At 47.6% G+C, this 21,052-nt stretch overlaps 2 protein-coding genes across 4 annotated transcripts; one reads left to right on the top strand and one right to left on the bottom strand.

The window, feature by feature from the left end:
- The first annotated feature begins 901 nt into the window (after nt 1-901).
- Nucleotides 902-10,693, top strand: MLST8 (MTOR associated protein, LST8 homolog). Of its 2 annotated transcripts, none has more exons than XM_083414036.1 (9): nt 902-984; nt 2,142-2,281; nt 2,399-2,447; nt 3,425-3,587; nt 5,323-5,398; nt 6,047-6,199; nt 6,649-6,773; nt 7,288-7,451; nt 9,038-10,693. In XM_083414036.1, exons 2-9 carry the CDS (start codon nt 2,153-2,155, stop codon nt 9,154-9,156), a joined length of 978 nt encoding a protein of 325 aa, XP_083270162.1. In that variant the 5' UTR covers nt 902-984; nt 2,142-2,152; the 3' UTR covers nt 9,157-10,693. The 2 variants fall into 2 exon arrangements, with proteins under 2 accessions (XP_083270162.1, XP_083270161.1); XM_083414035.1 differs by having other exon boundaries at nt 903-984; nt 2,396-2,447.
- Nucleotides 10,580-20,389, bottom strand: BRICD5 (BRICHOS domain containing 5). 2 transcript variants are annotated; one of them, XM_083414055.1, is made up of 7 exons: nt 19,499-20,389; nt 18,508-19,013; nt 16,913-17,044; nt 16,030-16,182; nt 14,890-14,997; nt 12,058-12,211; nt 10,580-11,247 (listed from the first exon to the last, which is right to left on the bottom strand). In XM_083414055.1, the coding sequence occupies exons 2-7, from the start codon at nt 18,544-18,546 to the stop codon at nt 11,153-11,155; spliced, it is 681 nt and encodes a 226-aa protein (XP_083270181.1). In that variant the 5' UTR covers nt 18,547-19,013; nt 19,499-20,389; the 3' UTR covers nt 10,580-11,152. The 2 variants fall into 2 exon arrangements, with proteins under 2 accessions (XP_083270181.1, XP_083270180.1); XM_083414054.1 differs by having other exon boundaries at nt 18,508-20,389.
- Nucleotides 20,390-21,052: the final 663 nt, after the last annotated feature.

The following is a 21,052-nucleotide window of genomic DNA, read 5'->3' as shown; positions in this document are numbered from 1 at the left end:
ATGAAGGAATATGCAGCTGGGGGGATCGAATCTGCAAGTTTGGTGTTAGCAACACCATGCTCTAACCAACTGAGTGTTGCAGTCACTGCAATATCAAAAACAGCAGCAGATAAATATAGCTCACAACAAGAACAGATTCATCAAAGCAATTAATACAATTAAGTGAAGTCACAGTATAATTCAAAATAGGTGGCCTGGATTGGTGTAAGTGAAAGTGGTTTCATGCTCCTGAATGAAAGTGTTCCCTTCCTGGGTGTGAGGCAGGAGGGGAGTGTGGAGTTTTTGTCCCAGGATAACTCTCTTACTGGAGGCTTTATGGCGGCCTTTACCAATGGCCTGTCAAAATATGTCCATAAAACCTATTTTCCCCAAGCCTGGTGCCCTCCAGATGTTTTGGACTACAAATCCCACCAGCCTCAGTCAGCCAGGTCACGCTCCCATTAGCCCCAGAACCGTTCCTGGTTCTGCTGGCTGGGGCTGATGGGAGTTGTAGTCCAAAAATCTGCAAAGCACCAGGCTGGGGAAGGCTGTTTGGAGTTTTTTTTCCTGTCAGATCGTACTGCGCATGCTTCATTTTAGCTGCGGCCTGTTCCTCCTGCAAATGAACAGAAGGGGCAGTTTTTATTGGGCGGCAGGCAGGATGAGTCCATAGATGCACCAAAGTGTAGAGAAACATGTTGCTGGAGGGAAGGACGTGCTTTTCTACACACTTACCTGGGAGCAACTCCCATGGAACTTATGCTTGAGTAGACATGTGTAGGTTTCCACTGTAAAATCCCGGTTTTCTTGATTGTTTGGGTAGGCCTCACAAAAGGAACTCGGAAGTCAGATACTTGATGTGCATCTATAATTTGGCAAGTCTATGAAAAGACACTAGAAACGTAAGACTTGGGTTTTTTTCTTTTGTGCGCAGGCGCGTATTTGCCCTTTGATTTCTTCCGACGCAAGCGTAGTTTGAACCGGGCAAGATACGGCGTTCTGAAGGTAAGCCTCCTTTTCGCACCCCCTCTCCACCCGCCAGTCCCCAATAAATGGGGCAGGGAATCTCCCTCTGTGCATCAGAGACAGTGCTCTGCGATGAAAATATAATGTATAATTGCAAGTTTTCATGCTTATTCCAATATTTATTTTAATTTATGTTGCATTTTAATTTTTGCAATGCTCACCCTTTCCCTCTTGTTTGCTTTCAGCGGTCCAAACTTATTTTATTTGCTTCTTGGATTTAGATGCCCTTTTTCCTCTGAGGAGCTCAAAGTGCCCTCTGTTCCAGCCTTCCATTTTATTGTCACAACTAGGCTGTGAGTCATGTATGGTTTGGACTCGATAGAACTGGGCTTTGAACCCAGGACTAGTCAGACACACTCCATCTGCTGCATCACTCCTTGCCTTGTTACCTCTTCTTGGGTGGGTGGGGGAAGCAGCGATCGGCTGCATGTCACTATTGATATTTGGGGAGCGTGCTGTGTGCATTGAGGGGGCTGTATAAAAATGAAAAAACAACAACAAACATTGCAATTCAAGGCTGAGCTAATCCATATTGCCTGAATAGCTTGAACCCACCCTCACCCTCCCAGCCCTCTCCAGTGTATGTGCTCTGCTCTACAAATTTGATCCAGGTTCCTAACAGTTTTTAATAAGGGTCTACACACACACACTTGGGGTTTCTTTCAGATTCCTGCATCCTCCTTCTGAAAGATGCAGGGACGTGGCAACATACATAGACAGGCAGACAGACAGAAAGTCTTGCAGTGACTCCATGGAAAACAATGTGATTTGAGCGTGGCTTGTCAGTTTAGCATAAGAACATAAGAATTTGCTCCACTGGGTCAGACCGATAGCCCATCTAGTCCAGCACCCTGTCCTCACAGTGGCCAATCAAATGCCTCTTCTGGGAAGCCCCCAAGCCGGACCAAGCACAAGAGCCCTCTCCCCTGCTGCAGTATTCAGAAGCATTGCTGCCTCTGACTGTGAAGACAGAGCATAGCCATTGTGGCTAGTGGACATGTTGTCAGCTCTCAGCTCCTTCCTGGGCAGTGCTGAGTCTCCCACTTCCTGCCAGTGTCTCTTTGGAAGAAGGTAGGGCATCTCCTCTCTAGCCACATGGGTGGGACTCCTACCCCTCTCTCTTTCTGTGTCCTTAGAAACCTGGACCATGAACACAGCACAGGGCACTGTGGGCAGCGACCCCGTCATCTTGGCCACTGCCGGCTATGACCACACAGTTCGCTTCTGGCAGGCCCACAGTGGGATATGCACCCGGACCGTCCAGCACCAAGATTCTGTATCCTTTTGATGCGCCAGCTGTAACAGGATTTTGGCTCTGCTAACCTTACTTAGTGTTTCACTATAACTACGTAGGCCAGCCTGTTCTGTCTTCCTTAACCACATTTGCCAGCAGGTCAATGCTCTCGAGATCACCCCAGATCGGAGCATGATTGCTGCTGCAGGTAAGTGTGGCTTATTCCAAGAGCATAGAGGTGCAACCTTGTCTTTCCAACCATGTCTCTCCAAGGGCATGATGTCTGTAATGCTGATGGCTCTGCCAAGGAATTGTGAGACATCTAACAGGGAATTCTCTCCATGATCACAAAGCTATGGCCTCAGGAGAAGCTAGGGAGGTTATTTCCAGCCCAGAGAAACACCCCCATGCTTGTTAGTTGATGCCAGCCATATCATCAGGTAAAGTGAAGGAAATGCAACATGCCCCACCCCACTGCCCTGGTCATTCCTTTCCCCTGTCCTTATTTGGAGTTGAACGATTACATTTATATCCCACCTTTTTATCCAAAGAGCTCAAGGTGGTGCCCATGGTTCTCCCTCTCCTTATTTAATCCCCACATCAACTCTGTGAGGTTGCTTAGGCTGTGAGGCAGTGATTGGCCCACACGGTCACCCAGTGAGATTCATGGCCAAGTGGGGATTTGAACCCTGGACTCCAAGGACCTAGTCTGACACTCTAACCATTACGCCACACTGGCTCTCCAGTTAGGATGGGAGCAGGGCTAGGAAGAAAGGACAGACACAGAAGAGGGGACCCTTCTATTGTTTATAGTGTTGGGATTTACTGTTACAGGGATTCCTGGTTAATAAGATAAACTGCTTACAGTTCATAGAATCATAGAACTGGAAAGGACCTCATAATTCTAGTCTAACTTCCACTAAGAAGTTTAGTTGAAACCCTGCTTTTGAACCCACCGGTGTAGGTCCTACCTACCTGAGTATGAGCAAACCAAAATAAATTTCAGTTTGCTGTCTCCATCTCCTTAATACTTGCCACTGCAGCTGAAGGAGAATGACCACTTTAATCTTTTGTGGGTCTTGACACGAGTTCTTATTCTGCCAGTTTTCTGCAGAAAATTCTGTGCAAAGATCAAATTTGTGCTTTTGAACTAGCTATGAACTAATTCGGGGGTCTTTTGCCCAGGCTATCAACACATCCGTATGTATGACTTGAACTCCAATAACCCAAACCCTGTTATCAACTACGACGGTGTCAGCAAGAACATCACCTCTGTTGGCTTCCATGAAGATGGCCGCTGGATGTACACGGGAGGCGAGGACTGCATGGCCCGCATCTGGGACCTCAGGTAAGCCTCTGGAACTCTGCTCCTTTTCATAACCCGGAGAAAGGGGATAGAGAAAAGTTTTTCTCCCGCTCTCACAGGAGACCCGGTGAAGCTGCATGTTGGAAAACTCAGGACAGAAAAAAGAAATGATTTCATCATACAGTGCACAGTTAAATTATGGAGCTTACACCCACAGGAGGCAGTGATGGCCATCAAACTGGATCGCTTTAAAAGGAGATTAGAAAAAATTAGTGGAGGAGAAAAATAGTGATAGCCAATAGCCACATCGGCTATGCTTTGCCTCTGTGGTTGGAGGCAGAAATACTTCTGATGTGCCATTGACCTGATACAGCATCAAAGCTTTTCTTATGACCATGGATCTGCAAGGAAAGTCAGTGAGTTTGACGATCTGCAAGATACACAGGAGTTTCTTTCCTCAAATCATGCTTAAGCAGCATTGTAGGCAAGAAGGCAGGTGTCATGGGGTCATGGCCAATGGTTCTTGCAGCCTAAATCAGATGCTGTCTCAGTTTAGGCTGGCACCACAGAACTGGAAGAGACTTGAAGTTTGACTCCCAGTGCAGGAACAAGGTTGTCTGAGCCAAGGGTTTTCCAGCGTGACCTCAAGCAAAACTCCCATCCCACTGAGTTTAATGAGCTTTCCTTCCTAGTGAATTAATTTATCTATAAGAATATTAATATACCAACTTGCAAAAAAAAATCTGGTGGTGTACAATAAAATCATTTAAAACATCCAGAAATTGTAAGATCATAGAATACAGAACTCAGAATTAAAAGTGGTTATCTAAAGTTTTAGGATTGCAGCCTGCATGCTGAATCTGCATCTAGTGGCTTGCCAGTTTAATTCTTGACAGTCTTGTTTAATGTTACAAGAGAAAGGAGAGTAGAAGGAAGAGGGGGAGAAGTCCAGCTTGTCTGACCTAAAATTTGGGAGCTTTGGGAGTGAACAAACTGCTGATTTTCAGAGGGGTTGCTGGGTTAGTCTGTTGCACCTTAAGGCAAAGAAATTTATAATGGTATAAGATTTAGAGATGACATGCCACTTCATTGGATGCATGATCTGTTCCTGAGTTGCAGGAGTGGATATATTGAGGGTGAATTTAAATTATGATGGGGGGGGGTGGATTACATTGTAAACTCACAATGTAAGTTTACCGGTGGCACTGTGGGTTAAACCACAGAGCCTAGGACTTGCCGATCAGAAGGTCGGCGGTTTGAATCCCTGCGATGGGGTGGGCTCCTGCCCAGCTCCTGCCAACCTAGCAGTTTGAAAGCACATCAAAGTGCAAGTAGATAAATAGGTACCACTACGGCAGGAAGGTAAACTGTGTTTCCATGCGCTGCTCTGGTTCACCAGAAGCGGCTTAGTCATGTTGGCCACATGACCCGGAACCTGTCTGTGGACAAACGCCGGCTCCCTCGGCCTATAGAGCGAGATGAGCGCCACAACCCCAGAGTCGGTCACAACTGGACCTAATGGTCATGGGTCCCTTTACCTTTAGTTCAGGAAGAGGAATCTGCACATTTAGGATGTGATCCCCTAAGCATTGTTTAATGCGCTCCGCCGAGGGTTTGGCCAGGAGATGTTTCTTTGAAATATAAGATCTGATTGCATAGGAGGCTTTCCTAGGGAATGAAATTCACAAAAAGTGCTTTGGAGCTCCCTGGCATAATGGCAGTGAAGGGGTTATGCTTTGGCTCACCTGTCATTCTGCCTGCATCTGTTCTGTTACAGGTCCCGCAACCTCCAGTGCCAGCGCATTTTTCAAGTGAATGCCCCCATCAACTGTGTTTGCCTCCATCCCAATCAGGTATGAATCCCAGATTTGTAGAGTTGGAAGGGACCCCAATGGTCACCTAGGCCAACCCCCTGCAATGCAGGAATTCCAGCTAAAGTCACTGACATGTGGCCATCCAATCTCCAGTGAAGGGGAGTCTGTTCCATTGTCAGACTGCTCTTAGCATCAGGGATGTCTTCCTAATGTTTAGTTAGAATCTCCTTTCTTTTCATTTGAATCCATGGGTTCAGGTTCTCCCCTCCAGAACATCAGAAAACAAGCTTGCTCCATCTTCCATGTGACAGCTCTTCCAATATCCGAAGGTGGCTCTCATATCACCTCTCACTATTCTTCTCACCAGGCTAGAGAAACCCAAACCAGTCAACATGAAGCCCTCCCACCCACACATTCTAGATACTTTTATTTTCTGACATTCCTATTCCGCCTTTCATCCCTTGTGGAATCCAAAAGGGTGGGTTTGTGGGTTTCCAGACAGTCACCCACCCAGGCACTGACCAGACCCAGACCTGCTTAGCTTCAGCAGGGAGGTGGCCTCACGTGCCTTCAGACCATCCCCTGGGAACATCTCCTCTTTTCATGCAGTCTTCCAAATGGTGGGGATTTGCAGGGTCTGTCGTCTTGAGAGGTGAAGGCCCTTTTTGTGTGTGTTTCTGTCCACAGGCAGAACTTATTGTTGGGGACCAGAGTGGGGCCATTCACATCTGGGACTTGAAGACGGACCACAATGAACAGCTCATCCCAGAGCCGGAAGTCTCTGTCAACTCTGTTCATATTGATCCTGATGCCAGCTACATGGCTGCCGTTAACAGTTCAGTAAGTGCTGGCTGGCTTTGTGGTTCAGTGAGGCGCTACAGCCTGCCTATTGCTTCTCTGCCAGTGTCTTGTTTAAAGAGTCCACAGTGGCTGTGTTTGCACATTGCACTAAACCAGGGTTTGTTTTAACCATGGTTTGTTCAACAAACCATGAGTTGCCTGACAGAGGAACAAACAAGCCATCCAAAGTTTTTGTTTTCCAGATGCTCTTGCCTCGGGCCGCTGTAGCTCAGCGAAGGCCTGGGGTGGGTTGGTCAAACAAATCATGGTTAAGCAAGGCTCCTCAGTTTGCCAAACCATAGTTACCTCAAACCATGCTGGGCTGGGTTTGCACATGCCAGTTAGGTTAACTAACTATGGCTTGGTGTCATGTGACAACCAGATCTAAGCCTTCAAGGGATTTGGCAGGCAGATGGCCTCTCAGATGTTTCATTCCCCTCCCATTGCAGGGAAACTGTTACGTGTGGAATCTCACAGGTGGCATAGGTGACGAGGTGACGCAGCTCATCCCAAAGACCAAGATTCCTGCGCACAGCCGCTATGCTCTCCAGTGCAAATTCAGCCCAGACTCCACGTGAGTAGGACTGGCTTTCTAGGGTTTCGTATGGTGGGGGCGGGGGACAGCATTCCCAGCCCTATCTGCAGATGCCATAAGGCTGCCTGCCTGCATAGCAGATTCTCTTACCACTGAGCTACAGACCTTCCCTATAAGGATTCTTTTTGGGACCCATAACTATGGAAGCTTTCTCCATTTAGTGCCAGTGTGGTGTAGTGGTTAGAGCGTTGGACCAGGACCTGGGAGACCAGCGTTCAGATCCCCACTCTGCCATGAAGCTCACTGGGGGACCTTGGGGGGCCAGTCATTGCCTCAGCCTCAACCTACACCAGAGGGTTGTTGTGAGGATTAAATGAGGAAGGGGGGAACTGTGTATGCCACCTTGAGGAGGGGATGAAAATAATTAATACATTCTTTAAAATCCGGCAGTATAAATAGGGACTTTATGTTATCGGTTATTTTGGGTGACACTTCTAGCCTGTGTTCCACCTGCCGTGCCCCACTCTGACTAGTCTTCCGTCTTCTGTTCCAGGCTTTTGGCAACCTGTTCTGCTGACCAAACCTGCAAGATCTGGAGGACGTCTAACTTCTCTCTGATGACAGAATTGAGCATCAAGAGCAACAACCCAGGGGAAACCTCCCGCGGCTGGATGTGGGACTGCGCGTTTTCAGGGGACTCTCAGTACATTGTCACAGGTGAACAAGGGTGGACCCACCTTTCCTTGGAGAATGAATAGGAAGGATGACGAGGGACATTAAGCCCCCTGTGGCCAGGCCAAGCTATTTTGAAACCTTATGTAGAAAATCAAACGATGCCCGTCTCATTTCTCCTTCCCACCCTACTAAAAACACGAAGATTTTGAACAATGTACACATTGTTAATCAGTACAGTGGTACCTCGGGTTAAGAACTTAATTCGTTCTGGAGGTCCATTCTTAACCTGAAACTGTTCTTAACCTGAGGTACCATATTTTTTGCTCTATAACAAGCACCTGACCATAACACGCACATAGTTTTTAGAGGAGCAAAACAAGAAAAAAAAATTCTGAATGAAACAGTGGATGTATGATTTTTGTGGTTCATGCTGTGGCCACAGACATGTGATTTGACAGTGAGTTTGGGGTAGCCCAATGCAAAAATCCTGTGGATCTGTGCTTTGTAACCACGTATTTGCACCATTGCAGCCCCAGGCAACAGTGGGTGTGTGATTTTTTTGGTGCAGGCTGTAGCCATGGACATGCTATGTGATCTGATGGTGAATTTGGGGTGACCCAATGCAAAGATCCTGAGGTTCCATGTGAATCCGTGCTTTGTAACCATGTTTTAAGTGGAGAGGGAAGGAAAAACACAGAAGGGACAAAGAGCACGAGAGGGGTGTGCAGCTGGCTAACAATGCAGGAGAGGGGTTAAAGGGAGGGAAGAAAGGAAGACAAAAGTTTTCCCCCACCCACCCAAGCCAGCCCCCTCCCTCCCTCCCTCCCTCCCTCTCTCTCTCTGTCTGCCTCCCTCCCACCTGCATGTTTTCCGGCTGCCTGCGAGTCCCTAGAATGCTGGACGCAGCAGCAGCAGCAGCAGCACGGATAGGAGGAGGTGGTGGCTGTAGGCTGCGCTCCTAGCCGACGGAACCTGAGCCGGGTGGGCTGGAGCCTGCGCGCAGTGTGACTAAGAAGGAATTAGAAGGAAGGACGCAATCCTTTACTTTCCCCTCTGCTTGCCAGGAGGGCAGGGGATTTCCCTGCTCTTTGTTGCGTTTGAGCAAACACAGCAACCGAAGAGGGTGGGCAGTAAGACCTTGAGGCAGAATGCAGGAAAGCAGCAGCCTCGCTTCTGAAGCCTTCCCTCCCTTCCCTCCTCCGCGACACGTGTGATCTGATTTTTGCTCCTGCACTCGGGCCAGTCGGCTCCAGGGACCACACATTCGCTCAGTAACACGCACAAACATTTCCCCTTACTTTTTAGGAGGAAAAAATGTGCGTGTTATAGAGCGAAAATTACGGTACCACTTTAGCTATTGGGGCCTCCTGCTGCCGCTGCGGCGCAATTTCTGTTCTCATCCTGAAGCAAAGTTCTTAACCCGAGGTAGTATTTCTGGGTTAGTGGAGTCTGTAACCTGAAGCGTCTGTAATCCGAGGTACCACTGTATATAATTCTATAAATGCTTTATGAAGTAGCTCACTAATTGTTACGGCAACCTTGTAAAGCAGTTCAGTGTCACCCATTAATTGCCGATTGTTGTGTGTGTTTGTATGTGTGGTTTCACGGTGTCCCTTTTCCTTCCCCAGCCTCCTCGGATAATCTGGCCAGGCTCTGGTGTGTGGAAACAGGCGAGATCAAGCGGGAATACAGTGGGCATCAGAAAGCGGTCGTGTGCCTTGCTTTCAATGACAGCGTCCTGGGCTGAGAAGGAAGGCTGCGTTCACAAGATTGCTGCAAGACTGGTTTTTTTTGGGGGGGTCAGGTGTGCAAAGACTGTGTTGCCACCCACAGCTGCCTTTCTGCAGAAGAGCCGGATTCAAGTAAAATTGAAGCCACCTTAACCATCTTTGCACAGTGGCAGGCAGTTTTAAAACAGAACCCCCAGTTTTTGTTGTATCACATAACAAAGAGTGGTTTGTAAGGAGAAACTGTGACACTCAGCACTGATGTTACTGTATGGGATGGATCTCCCAACACAGGGTTTCAACTTGCTCTCTTTGGGGAACTGCTTTTGTTTAGGTGAGGCTGCCCTCTGTTCCTTCCATTCACCTTTGCCCAACGTAAATGGCTAAGCGGACATTCCAACTAATGTGCATACACCCCCCCCCCTTCTCCCACGCCAGGAGCAAAGGTAGGCGGCCTCTGTTGCAAGCTTTCCACCTCCTGCTCCAGAAGGCTCACTGCAGTTGGAAGAAAAATGGTTTACCCTCATTGTTTCATGGTTATAACCTGCTGGATTGGATCAGAGGCCCATCTAGGCCAGCTACACCAGTGGGAAGCTCACAAGTAGGATGTGAGCACAGGAAAACTCATCACTGTGGTTCCTGTTTTGCGGGGGTTGGACCAGATGACCCTTTGTGTCCTTTCCAACACTGCAATTCTGTGATTTCTCCTCTGCTCCTGGAGGTTACTGTTTTGACTAGTAGTTATTGATAAGCCTTTTCATCCTCCATGAATTGTCTAGAGTAGAGACCCCTCTCAAATCCATCCAGGTCAGTAGCCATCACTGCATCTTGTTGGAGCAAATTCCCATAGTTCAGCTAGAACTTGCTTCTGTCCCTCCTGATTTTTCCAACATTGGCATCATTGGACAATCCAGGTTTTTTTTTTGGGGGGGGGGCAGCATTATGGGAGAGCTGAATCTAACTGAATCAAGTTGCAAGTAAAAATGCAGTTAGGCCTGACATTCAATGCTGGAGCCAGGCGTGGGGAGAGTGAGCAATGGCTTCTCCCCGGCGTTGGGGGGGCCGCACCCTGTTCTGGGCTCAGAAGTGCCTTTATTAATTACCAGATGGTATTCTCCAGTTGTTTTGGACTTCAACTCCCATAAGCTCCAGCACCCTATGGCAATGCTGTCTGTGACTGGCATCGAGTCGTAGTCCAAAAAAGCTGGAGAGCACCAGCTTGAGGAAGGCTGGTTGAGTAACTGAGCTAGCCAAGCAGTGTACTGCTGTCATCCCGGTCCACAGAATTGGGGAAAAAAAGGACTGAAAAGGACCTCCAGCAGGGAAATGTGCTTGGAGAAGTGCAAGCGTGCTTTTAGCCCTGGAGGGTGGGACACAGGAGTTCTTGGTTCCTCTCTTTTCTCTCTCCCTCCCTTGCTGCTATTAACACACATCTCAAGCTGCTCATTTCCTCATTTTTTGTGCTTTTAATTATTGTCACACATGCACACACACCAGGGTAGCTCCTTAAAATGAGTGGTTTGTGGTTTTTCTTAAAAAATACTTTGATTTACAAAATGTTTGTTTGACTCAGATTTTTAACTGGATCTACACCACGCAGTTTCTTCTCCCCGCAGACAATTATTTACAGGCTTATAGCTGAAAGGGCAACACTCTTTGTAAATAAAGCAGGAGTATGCATATACATACAGTGTATACACACAGACACACACACACACACACATATGTATATACTGCCATCTTGACTGAGTGTCGCTGTAGTTCAAGCTTCCTCAACCTGGTGCCCTTCAGGAGGTGCTGTTGGACTACAAGCCCATCAGACCCAGGAAGCACAGCTGTGGTGATGGGAATTGTAGTCCAAAGCACCCAGAGAGCACCAGGTTGGGGAAGGTTCCTGTAGCCCTTCTTGCCCAATCCAGAGCCCTGAATTGCAACGTGGGCTTGGCGGAGACAGCAGAGCCTTGCCCTTGTATTCAAGTAGAGAAGAGCAGAGGTGCAGAGGGTGGTCCAGGCCATTCATTCGGGAAGGTAGTAGAAGCAGATGGAGACGCAGATGTTGTTCGGAAAGCAGATGTCGATGCACAGGTAGATGAGCCGCTGCTTTGGAGGACCTACAAGGAGAACAGGTGTGCGACGGGTGCGGTTAGTGCATGGACAGCATCCAAATGCAGAGCGTTTACTATTAAAACTGATTATTGGGGGGGGGGGGCGGGAGGCCGCGTATTAATGCAGCTCTCTTGCAGAATCTGGAAAAAGGCAACCACCCACTTTCAATAATTTTGCGTATTTAAATTTCAAGAAGTAGATCTCAGGCTCTGCTGCTGTACATCCCCCATCCAAGAAACCAAAAGGCTCCAGTGTTCCAGAAAGGGTGTCTCCCCACCTCTAAGCTCTTAAGACAGTGGGAGACACCCCAGCTTGTTTAGCACTTCTCATCCTAGGGGAATTCAATCTGAGGGACTGGAGCTCTGCTCAGCAGATTGAATGCAAGCCTGAAAGCTCTTAATTGGATACCTGTTGTCCACCTTTCTACATGGTCCTCAGAATACAACCTGGCTTGGGATTATTTTTATTTACCCTAGCTGATGTAGGGGCATGCTGAGAGGCAGGAGTTTTTGAATTAATTATATTGCTATCCCACCTTTCGCTTGAGGTTTACATGCCTCTTCCTCTATATTTCATCCTCACAACATGCTGCGAGATTTTGCCTTATACAGTCATACCTTTAGTCCATGAAGCTCAGTGTTCTTTACACTGACTGGCAGCTGCTGTCCAGGGTTTCCCAGACTTACCTAGAGATGCCACTGGCAATTGAACCTGGGACCTCTTGCATGCAAGGCAGATGGGCTACCACTGAGCTACGATGACCCTTCCCCAGCTGGCTGCGTCTGTTAGGGGCTGGGGTCCAGGAGTCCACTCACCGTCTTTTTTCTTGACCCAGTAGATGGGCGCCTGCCCACACAAGGACCTGACAGCCTCCCCTGCCTCTTCTGGTCGCACCTGCCTCCCTGGCACGATCCCCAGGAACTCACGGTAGTACTGGGTCCTGTCGTTGGGAAGCGGCAGCTGATCCACCTTGGCAGGAACAAGAAGCACCAAGTGTCAGGGCTCTGCATTCCTTAATCCTTCATTAGTGACCATCAAAAGGAAGCACTGAACAGATGCTGGTATAAGCCAACCTTCACTCCAGCTGGTGCCCTGCAAAGGTTTTGGTCTACAGCTCATATCACGCCAGTGCTTGCTAGGGATGTTGGCAGTTGTAGTCAAAAACATCTGGCTAAGGCAACCCAGTCAGATGTGCAGGGTACGTTATTATTATTTGAAGGGCACCAGCTTTGAGAAGGCTGGTGTGGACAGATGAACACCAGCATCTAGTTCTGCCAAGGGGTCAGGGACTGGGGAGCTGCAATTATATGCCATTGCCCCAGGCCACACTGACCTGTCCTTTTTTTAAAAAAATGGTAAATATTTTATTCGTCTTATAATAAAATGGGACGCAGGCGGCGCTGTGGGTAAAAGCCTCAGCGCCTAGGGCTTGCCGATCGAAAGGTCGGCGGTTCGAATCCCCGCAGCGGGGTGCGCTCCTGTTGTTCGGTCCCAGCGCCTGCCAACCTAGCAGTTCGAAAGCACTCCCGGGTGCAAGTAGATAAATAGGGACCGCTTACTAGCGGGAAGGTAAACGGCGTTTCCGTGTGCGGTTCTGGCTCGCCAGAGCAGCGATGTCACGCTGGCCACGTGACCCAGAAGTGTCTTCGGACAGCGCTGGCCCCTGGCCTCTTGAGTGAGATGGGCGCACAACCCTAGAGTCTGTCAAGACTGGCCCATACGGGCAGGGGTACCTTTACCTTTACCTTTTAATAAAATGGCATTGTTCAACCTCAACAAAACATGCAGAGCATTGCATGTATCCACCCACCCATAAGTCACATATGAGAAAGAAAAGTGGCAAGTGACTGAAACAGTAAATCCATCACCTTCAACTATCCATGGCATAGCCTCTCCTTTAGTAAGTGTGAGGGGCTGGAAGTCTGACGTTAACAGACTGGATTTGAGCAATGGCCCATCTAATTCAGCATCCTGTTTTCACAGTGGCCAACTAGATGGCCCTGCAGGAAATCTGCAGGCAGGATCCAAACACAAGAGTCCTGTCCCCTCCTGTGGTTTCCTGCAACTAGTATTCAGAAGCATTGCTGTCTCCAACTGTGGAGGCAGAGAGAGCATAATTGAAAGCCCCCTTCTCCATGGAATTATCCAATTCTCTTTTAAAGCCATCCAGGTTGGTGGCTGCCACTGCCTCCTGCGGGAGCGAGTTCTATAGTTTAACTTCGTGCTGCATGAAGAAATTGTCTATTTTAAAGATTTATTTCCTGCCCTTCACCCCAAGGTCCCTAACATCACTTCTGTTTACACAGCTGACATATGGGAACCAGACCTTTTCAAAACAGTCTTTCATTAACAAGGTTGCCGGGTGTCTCACATTCCTCCCCATTTACTTTCTTCCAAAGTTCTGGGGGGGCGTTGGCAGAGCTGGCCAGGAGCGCTGCCTCCCTGCTAAATGGAAGTGGGGGCGGTAAACCAACCCCACTGAGCTTTGTCCTGACGTTCCCGGCAGAACAGGGGCCTCTGTCTTTCCGAAATCAAACCTCTGCCCTCGCCCCTCACCTGAAGCCATTAACATTTTGTCTGGATGACTCTTATGCATCATTACTCAGACTTATGCTGCTGTGGAATCACTGACAAAAGCACCTTTGTTTCCTTGGCTTACTTCAATTGCCCACGAGCTGGAAAGAGGGTTTCCTCTCCTTGTCTCCGGCCCCCTCACCCGCCACTATGTTACATTTTCGTCTCCTTTTCCTTTTACTTAAAGGAAATGGATAGGAGTAACCCACTCATCTTGGCTTAGAAGGCACAGAGAGAATAGTTTTTCTCCCTCTCTCATAACACTAGAACTCATGGGCATCCATTGAAGCTGAATGTTGGAAGATTCGGGAAGGATAAAATGAAGGACAGCTCTTCTTCATGCAGTTAAACCTATGGAACTCACGCCCACAGGAGGCAATGATGGCCACCAACTTGGATGGCCTTAAAAGAGGATTGGACACATTGAGGGAGGAGGAAGAGGCAATCCATGGCTACTAGTCACAATGGCTACGCTCCGATACCTTGTTCAGAAGCAGCAATGCTTCTGAAAATGAGCTGCTGGAAGGGACATCTAGCTGGCCACTGTGAGAACAGGATGCTGGATGGGCCACTAGCCTCATGCAGAAGTGACATCGTATGTTCTGAATGCCCAACAGGGCTAGACAAAGACATTTTGCTGTTAACCAGAAGGTTGGTGTTTTGAACCCACCCAGAGACAGCTGTGGGAAGGATTCCTGCATTGCAGGGGTTGGACTAGATGACTCAAGGGGTCCCTTTGAAATCTACAGTTCTATAACCTGTGGCCCTCTAGTTGCTGTTGGGTTTTCAGATTCAGTAGCTGGCCAGCAGTCAGGGATGATGACAGGAGCTGGAGTCCAGGAAGATCTGGAGGGCCAGAGGTTAGGCACTCCTGATTAAGATGCATCCTAAAGGGAATGAATAATTCCCCCTTTAAAGCCTAAGTTAGTGTCTTTCATCACCTCTTGTGGGAGATGAAATATTCCTGGCTTTCCAGGTGATGCTTCTTCAAAATTCATTTAAACTAAGAAAATAGACAATAGACTATAGAGAATCTGGATTCTATGGAGGCTGCTTCAGCATTCTGTGCTCACCCTGTGTTCTGACAGGTTGAAGGACATCTGGACAGTGTCTCGGTCTCGGTCATCCATCATCCGCAGGTAGCAATTGTTCTGCTCTGAGGGCTTGTAGCAGACGTAGCCCTGAACAGAAGAAACTAGATAAGCCTGTTTTGTTTGTTGGCAGGTTGCTTGATCCACTAAGTGAACATAGTACTGTCCTCTCTGCCTCCTGTAGCACCAGCAATGCACTTGGGGGAGCTAATATGTGGCCCGTGAGAGATGCTGGACTCCCAGTCCCAGCATGGCCGGCAGGCAGAGAGGATGGGTGCTGTGGCCCAGCATCACCTGAAGGGCTATGGGTTAGCCACCCCTGCAATACATTCTCATAGTTGTTTTTCCTGAACTTCTTTAAGGCACAGGCTCTGGGAGTTGCTCCATTGTGTTTCATTTGCAGAGAGAAAGATGCAGAGGTTTCTGATCTGGAAGCCACATCCTTCCTCAACTGGAGGTTTTGACTTCCAATACTGATTTTGTGTGTGTAAATACGTACATGCTTAGGGTCTTATGGCTGTGTGCAGAGGAAAATGCACTCTGCACATGCCCCTGGGCATTTTATTCTATCCAAGATTCCTGGGATGAAGACTGCTCTGTGTGTGTGTGTGTTCTAGGGGCCTGCATGTCCAACACTGCTCAGAGCGGCTGAAATTTCTGTATAGTTACACTGAAACCCACACTTGTTCTGGGGGCCTCCTGCACATCCAGAGGGATGCTCATTTCATTGAGCCCTGAGCAGCAGGAGGGCAAGAGGCGGCTTGCTCAGACATAGTTCACTTTACTATTTCTAACGCCGGCTCCTCAGTGCTCCACCACGCTCCTTTGCATGCCAGGAAACTGCATCAGCTTCCCCTATATTTATATATAACCTGTTCATAAAAAAATTCTGTGAAGAGGATAAAGGAATGCCACAAATATTGCTTCTTTTACCATCACAAAAATCCTGGGAGGCAGACAGGCCATGAGGATTTCCCATTCAAGTGGCTTGGCCAGGAGAACCCGCCAGCTTCACGGCTTAGGTGGGCTTTGTGGCTGCACCGGCAATTTCTCAGCATTGTGCACCCTTCCCCCATCCCCTTCCTCACAATTTGGAAAGGCAAGGACCACCAGGACACTCACATTCTTGTTGTCAAACAAGACTGACGTTGTTTGGTTACTTGGGGAAGTTATGCAATAAGTAACTGTGTTCTTGGACTTGTTCATGAAAGCCGACTGGTTCATACGGGACCCTGGTCGGTTCTGGAAGTTTAACCGGACAACCTGCAAAAGAGGCTATGAAGATATGCAGTGTTAAGACTGGTTGGGGGTGGGAGAAACTACCTGGGCTATCGGCTGCAGCAAGATTCTGTGCGCTCCCCTCCCTGGTCCTTTTCTTGGGGGTGTGCTAAAGATAGTCATGGCAACAGCCAGAAAGAGGAAGACTTACGTCTTTCAGCTCTTCAGCTTAGAAAACAGATGTTTTAATGGAGTGTTTGCAAGGAGGTTTGCAAAATCACAACTGGTGCAAGAAGGGAGACGACAGGAGTAATTTACTCTTTCTCAAAACAGAAGAACATGTTGCTGATGCAACGCGCAGGGCAGATGAAAGAAAATGCTCTCTCATGTGTAACACATACTTGTTCGTACATAAATCATTGCAAAAATACAGGGAAGGGGATACAGATAAAGAGTTTTCCAGTGGTAATAATATAAAGCAATAAACAAATCTAATAAATCAAATCAAGTCCCATTGAGTTCAATGGGACATACTCCCAGCCCAGCATGCTGAACAGCCTTCTCCCACCCTGGAACCCTCCAGCTGTAAACAGCTCATGGGAGTTGTAGTCCAAAGCATCGGTGGGGTGGTGGAGTGGGCTGGTTGGTTGCACTGTTGGGGAAGGCTGGTATAGAGGACTGCAACCTTATTTTGCTGATAACTGATGAACAGTTTCAGCCACTCCTTGCAGGCAAAATTGGATGGTGAACAGAGTATTGCGTTCCCCGGGTAAGAGAATCTCCTTACCTTGGGAGATGTTTTTGCGAAGCTGAGAGTTGCTGCCACAGCAATGCAGATGATTCCACAGATTAAAATGACAGAAAGAACAACCCAAAATGTCCTGGAAGGGCTTTTGGATTCTGCCGGCAAGGCTCTCTCCTAAGAGCCAAGATAAGCCCATCAGTCAAACAGAAACCAATAAGTTGAACATCAAAAGTATTAGTGGGAAACACCACATGCAACCTTCATTTGAAGGACTCCAACCCTTTCCTATTCTGGTTAAGAAAATGAAGTACAATAAAATGGCATGACAAAAATGCAAACATGGATGTACTTGATGGTTACAGAAGGTGTAGTTATGCGATATAAGCAGCTCAGGGCTTGCCTACCCAGTTTATATGGTTGTAACCTGCCCTGGAACCTAAGGGCAGGTAATTAATAATATATTATTATTAATGGTTTGTTGACATGGAAATTAACTCATTCTCATCCCATTGCTGGATGAGTGATCCCTGGTTTTCCGAAAGCTGTGGACTATGTAAAGACAGGTAATACAAGGTATTCAAAATGTTTTTGGTCATGATCCACAGGGATTCCATGGATCATACATCTTCCTCTTTCCCTTGGTATCTAAGTCTTTGTATTATTTTGGTGTTCAAGTTGTTACTCTGCAAAAGCATAGGGATCTCAAGCAGTGTAGTTATCAGTTTTTGGAGAAGTCTGGCTTGATTTAAAATCTTCAGTGCACAGAACTGAAATTAAGACAGCAATCCTATGCAGGCTTGCTCAAAAACAGGTCCCACTGTGGTAAGAGGAATTTACTCCAAAGTAAAGGATTGCAGTATAAGATATTTAGGCAGGCTTTTAAACTAAAATGTTTAATATTGTACTTTGCCTAAGTAAATGCAAGAAATTCAGAATATAAAGTATAAAACAGTCTTCCCCAACCTTGTAGTTTGATGTTTTGGACCTGTGCTGGCTGGGGCTTATGGTACAATACATCTGGAGGGCAGCTGCCTGACAAAGTATTAGTTTAATGTTGATGGTAAGACTTCCTATAACATATATAATTTCCCTAAGGTTATGAAAGATTTCACTAAGTTTGATCATTCTTGCTTACGGAGTACCTTCAGTCTCCAGGAACACCAAGATCTGCATCAATAGTCCTGGGGTAGGAACAGCCGACATGGTGCCCTTGTGATGTTGTGGGACCACAAACCACACTACCTTAGACTACTGGTATTGCTGGCTGGGGCTGATGGGAATTGGGGGCTCAACATCTCAAGAGCATCACATCGGGTACCCCTGTCCTGGGGCAATGAAAGGATTTGGATCAGAGAATTCTCTCAATTCCCTTTCTCAACCTGTATCATTCTCTCACTTCTACCCTGATCCCAAGACACCCTGAGTATTTTGGTGCCCGAGTTGAGAACTCCAGGCGTCCCAATAATGTGGGACACAATCCATTTGCAAGTTTTCCTGTGTGACTGTGCATCACTCCATTCCTTTAAAAGGAAAAATCCCAAGAGAAACAGATCAGGAACCCATCAAGGGACATTTACTGGTGCCAAGGAGTGGCAGGTGCTGGGTTGTGGGGAAAGAAAAGGCGGCAGGGTACTTACTGGACAGGGGGTGATGTGGGCCACAGTCTGTTCCTCCATTCTCGATGCCCTCTTTGCTCCTCTGACTCTGCCTTCTGACAGTATAGAGCTTGTGCATTATCAAATCCCTCGGAATCCGGTTTGAAACCTGAGAACATGCCCCATTTTACTGCCCACCCTGGCACCTTGACTTGGAGAAGGAGCCACGTGGTGGTGAAACGTTAGATGCTCTAAATGGTGGGAGGGAACAGAGGCTGCAGAAAGATGCTGTCCTGGGCACGGTGATGCTTTCGCTGTCCTTCCTTGTGAGACAGCTAACACATTCATGGGGAACACAATTGGGGGCTTTGTGTGAGACCTTTGCATTCTGGCAGCCGCCCTTGGTATGGGCCAGACATCTCTCTCATTTGGGGTGGGGGGAGGGAAGGAAGTGAAAACAAGTAGAGAAGAGTGCCAGCCTGCCCAGAGGTCTGAGACATCTGCTCCTGGAGAGAACCTGCCATTCAGACCTATCACCTTCCGAACCTCTGCAGAATTAATATGGTCAGAAACAGGAAAATGTTACTTGATGTCATTAATTATCAAATATAAATATATTTTAGTACTGCATGTCAAACAAAGGTGTCTTTTTGAGGACTCTGAAGGAAGAGGAAGTAGGAGACAACTTTGCGATTTCAACCATGTGGGAAACTGGATCGTCCCATTTTAAGATGGCAGCATGGCCATTGACACTGAGAATGATCAGGCTAGATGTGTTTTTTTTTTTTAAAAAGTTTTTTTTGCAGAAGGTGGGGAAGAGAGAATAAAGGTTGCTTCTCTCAAGCCATCCTTGTCTGCAGCTGGTCAAGTTTTAAGATGGGAGTGTGATATGGGAGTGTGATAGGAGCTAGCACACATTCAAATGAGGCACTTTCAGGTGCTGGCAGTTTCCAAGTTGCACCACAGCCTCCTGGGAGGAAGCAGAGGAGAATCATCCATGTCAGTAAATGCAAGTAGCGAAGTGGGCACATACCTATGATAGGTGGAGAACAGGAATAAAGAGAAACTAGAAAATAGAATCCAAAGGCCCATAGAAAGAATCTCTACTTGTAGAGTCAGTGGAGCAGCTCACCAGCACTGGCCCAGTTTACTTTGTTTCACGTCCAATGAAATGGCCTGAAGCCTTGGCTATTTCCACAGTGAGCTTGCCCCAAGATCATCTGGGGCAAGGCTATGATGACAGCTTGTCATCATTGTCTTATGAAGCACCTGCCATATTTTGCTTCCAAGCTATTTCTTCTGGCAAAAGATCATACCGCTGTCCTGCGCTGTTTGCTTGAGGCCTATTAGAAAAAGGGGTGGGGGCCAGAAGAAAAATGCTTTCATGCAGACATGCTCATTCTCATAATTAACAGACACACTCGTGCATTTCATGGCTCAAAGTTAAGGCTGGGCACATTTTCCTCTGGCACCATTTCCTCAGAACACCCATTCTGCTCCTGCTCAGCTGTGGCTAAACAGCCCTTTCATGTCTCTAAATAGCTAAAAGCAAACCAGTCATCAACTTTGCAATATGTAGCCAAATACCGGCTCAGGGTGGTGAATTCTTTAAAGAATGTGCTGGCTGGAAGTGATGGAAGTTGTAGCACAAAACATCTGGAGATTTATTTTCACTAAAAATAAGTAAAAACATGCTAAATTAAATCTCTATTGCCTTAGGGCACTAATTCTGAATAATTTTTTTTCCAGAAATCCAAAACCTCCAGGGATGACGTGACAAGCAAACACAAGGCTCAGACCTGACAGACAATTTGCCATTATTTCTGAACCTAGTCTGTATGTGTAAAGAGGTACGGAGTTCTAAAAAGGGAGATTAAGGCTGCAACTCCACTCCACTGACAACAGTAGGACTTATTTCTACACAAAGTTACCGTATTTTTCGCCCCGCGTTTTTTTGGGGAAATGAATTTTAAAACATTTATTTCCCCCCCCCCAGCCGCCCGAGCTTCCCCCCACCCCAGCCCCCAGAACAGGCTGCTGCCCGCAAGCCTTGCGAGCCCGCGGGAACTCCCTCTGGATGGCGCCCCATGCTTCAGGCTGCAGCCCGCAAACCTTGCGAGCCCGGCGGCAATTCCCGCCGGGCTCGTAAGGCTTGCGGACACCTGTGCGAAGCACCGGGCGCTCTCTGGAGGGCGCCCCATGCTTCGGGCTGCAGCCCACAAGCCTTGCGAGCCCGCGGGAACTCCCGCTGGGCTTGCAAGCTTGCGGATAGCTTCCTGCGCGCCGACCCCTCTCGCTCTCCAGGCTTCAGCGAAAGCCTGCATTCGCCCCATAGGACACACTCACATTTCCCCTTCATTTTTGGAGGGGAAAAAGTACGTCCTATAGGGCGAAAAATACGGTATATAGGATTGCTAGTCTTAGTTTACCAAAAAACAATTCTCACTAACCTTACATTAGGAACCAGAAATTCAAACTATTAATTTGAAACAGGAAAGAACACACAGCCAATTTAAATAAAAGAAAAATCTTCTTCGCACTGGTGTCTCCTGGATATTTACAACATTGCACAATTTAGCTCTCAAGC

Source organism: Podarcis tiliguerta (genome assembly GCF_965153285.1).
Source record: "Podarcis tiliguerta genome assembly, chromosome: 14".
NCBI classification, from domain to species: domain Eukaryota; kingdom Metazoa; phylum Chordata; class Lepidosauria; order Squamata; family Lacertidae; genus Podarcis; species Podarcis tiliguerta.
Note: the sequence above shows the minus strand (reverse complement) of the source record. Positions and strands in the feature narration are given on the sequence as shown.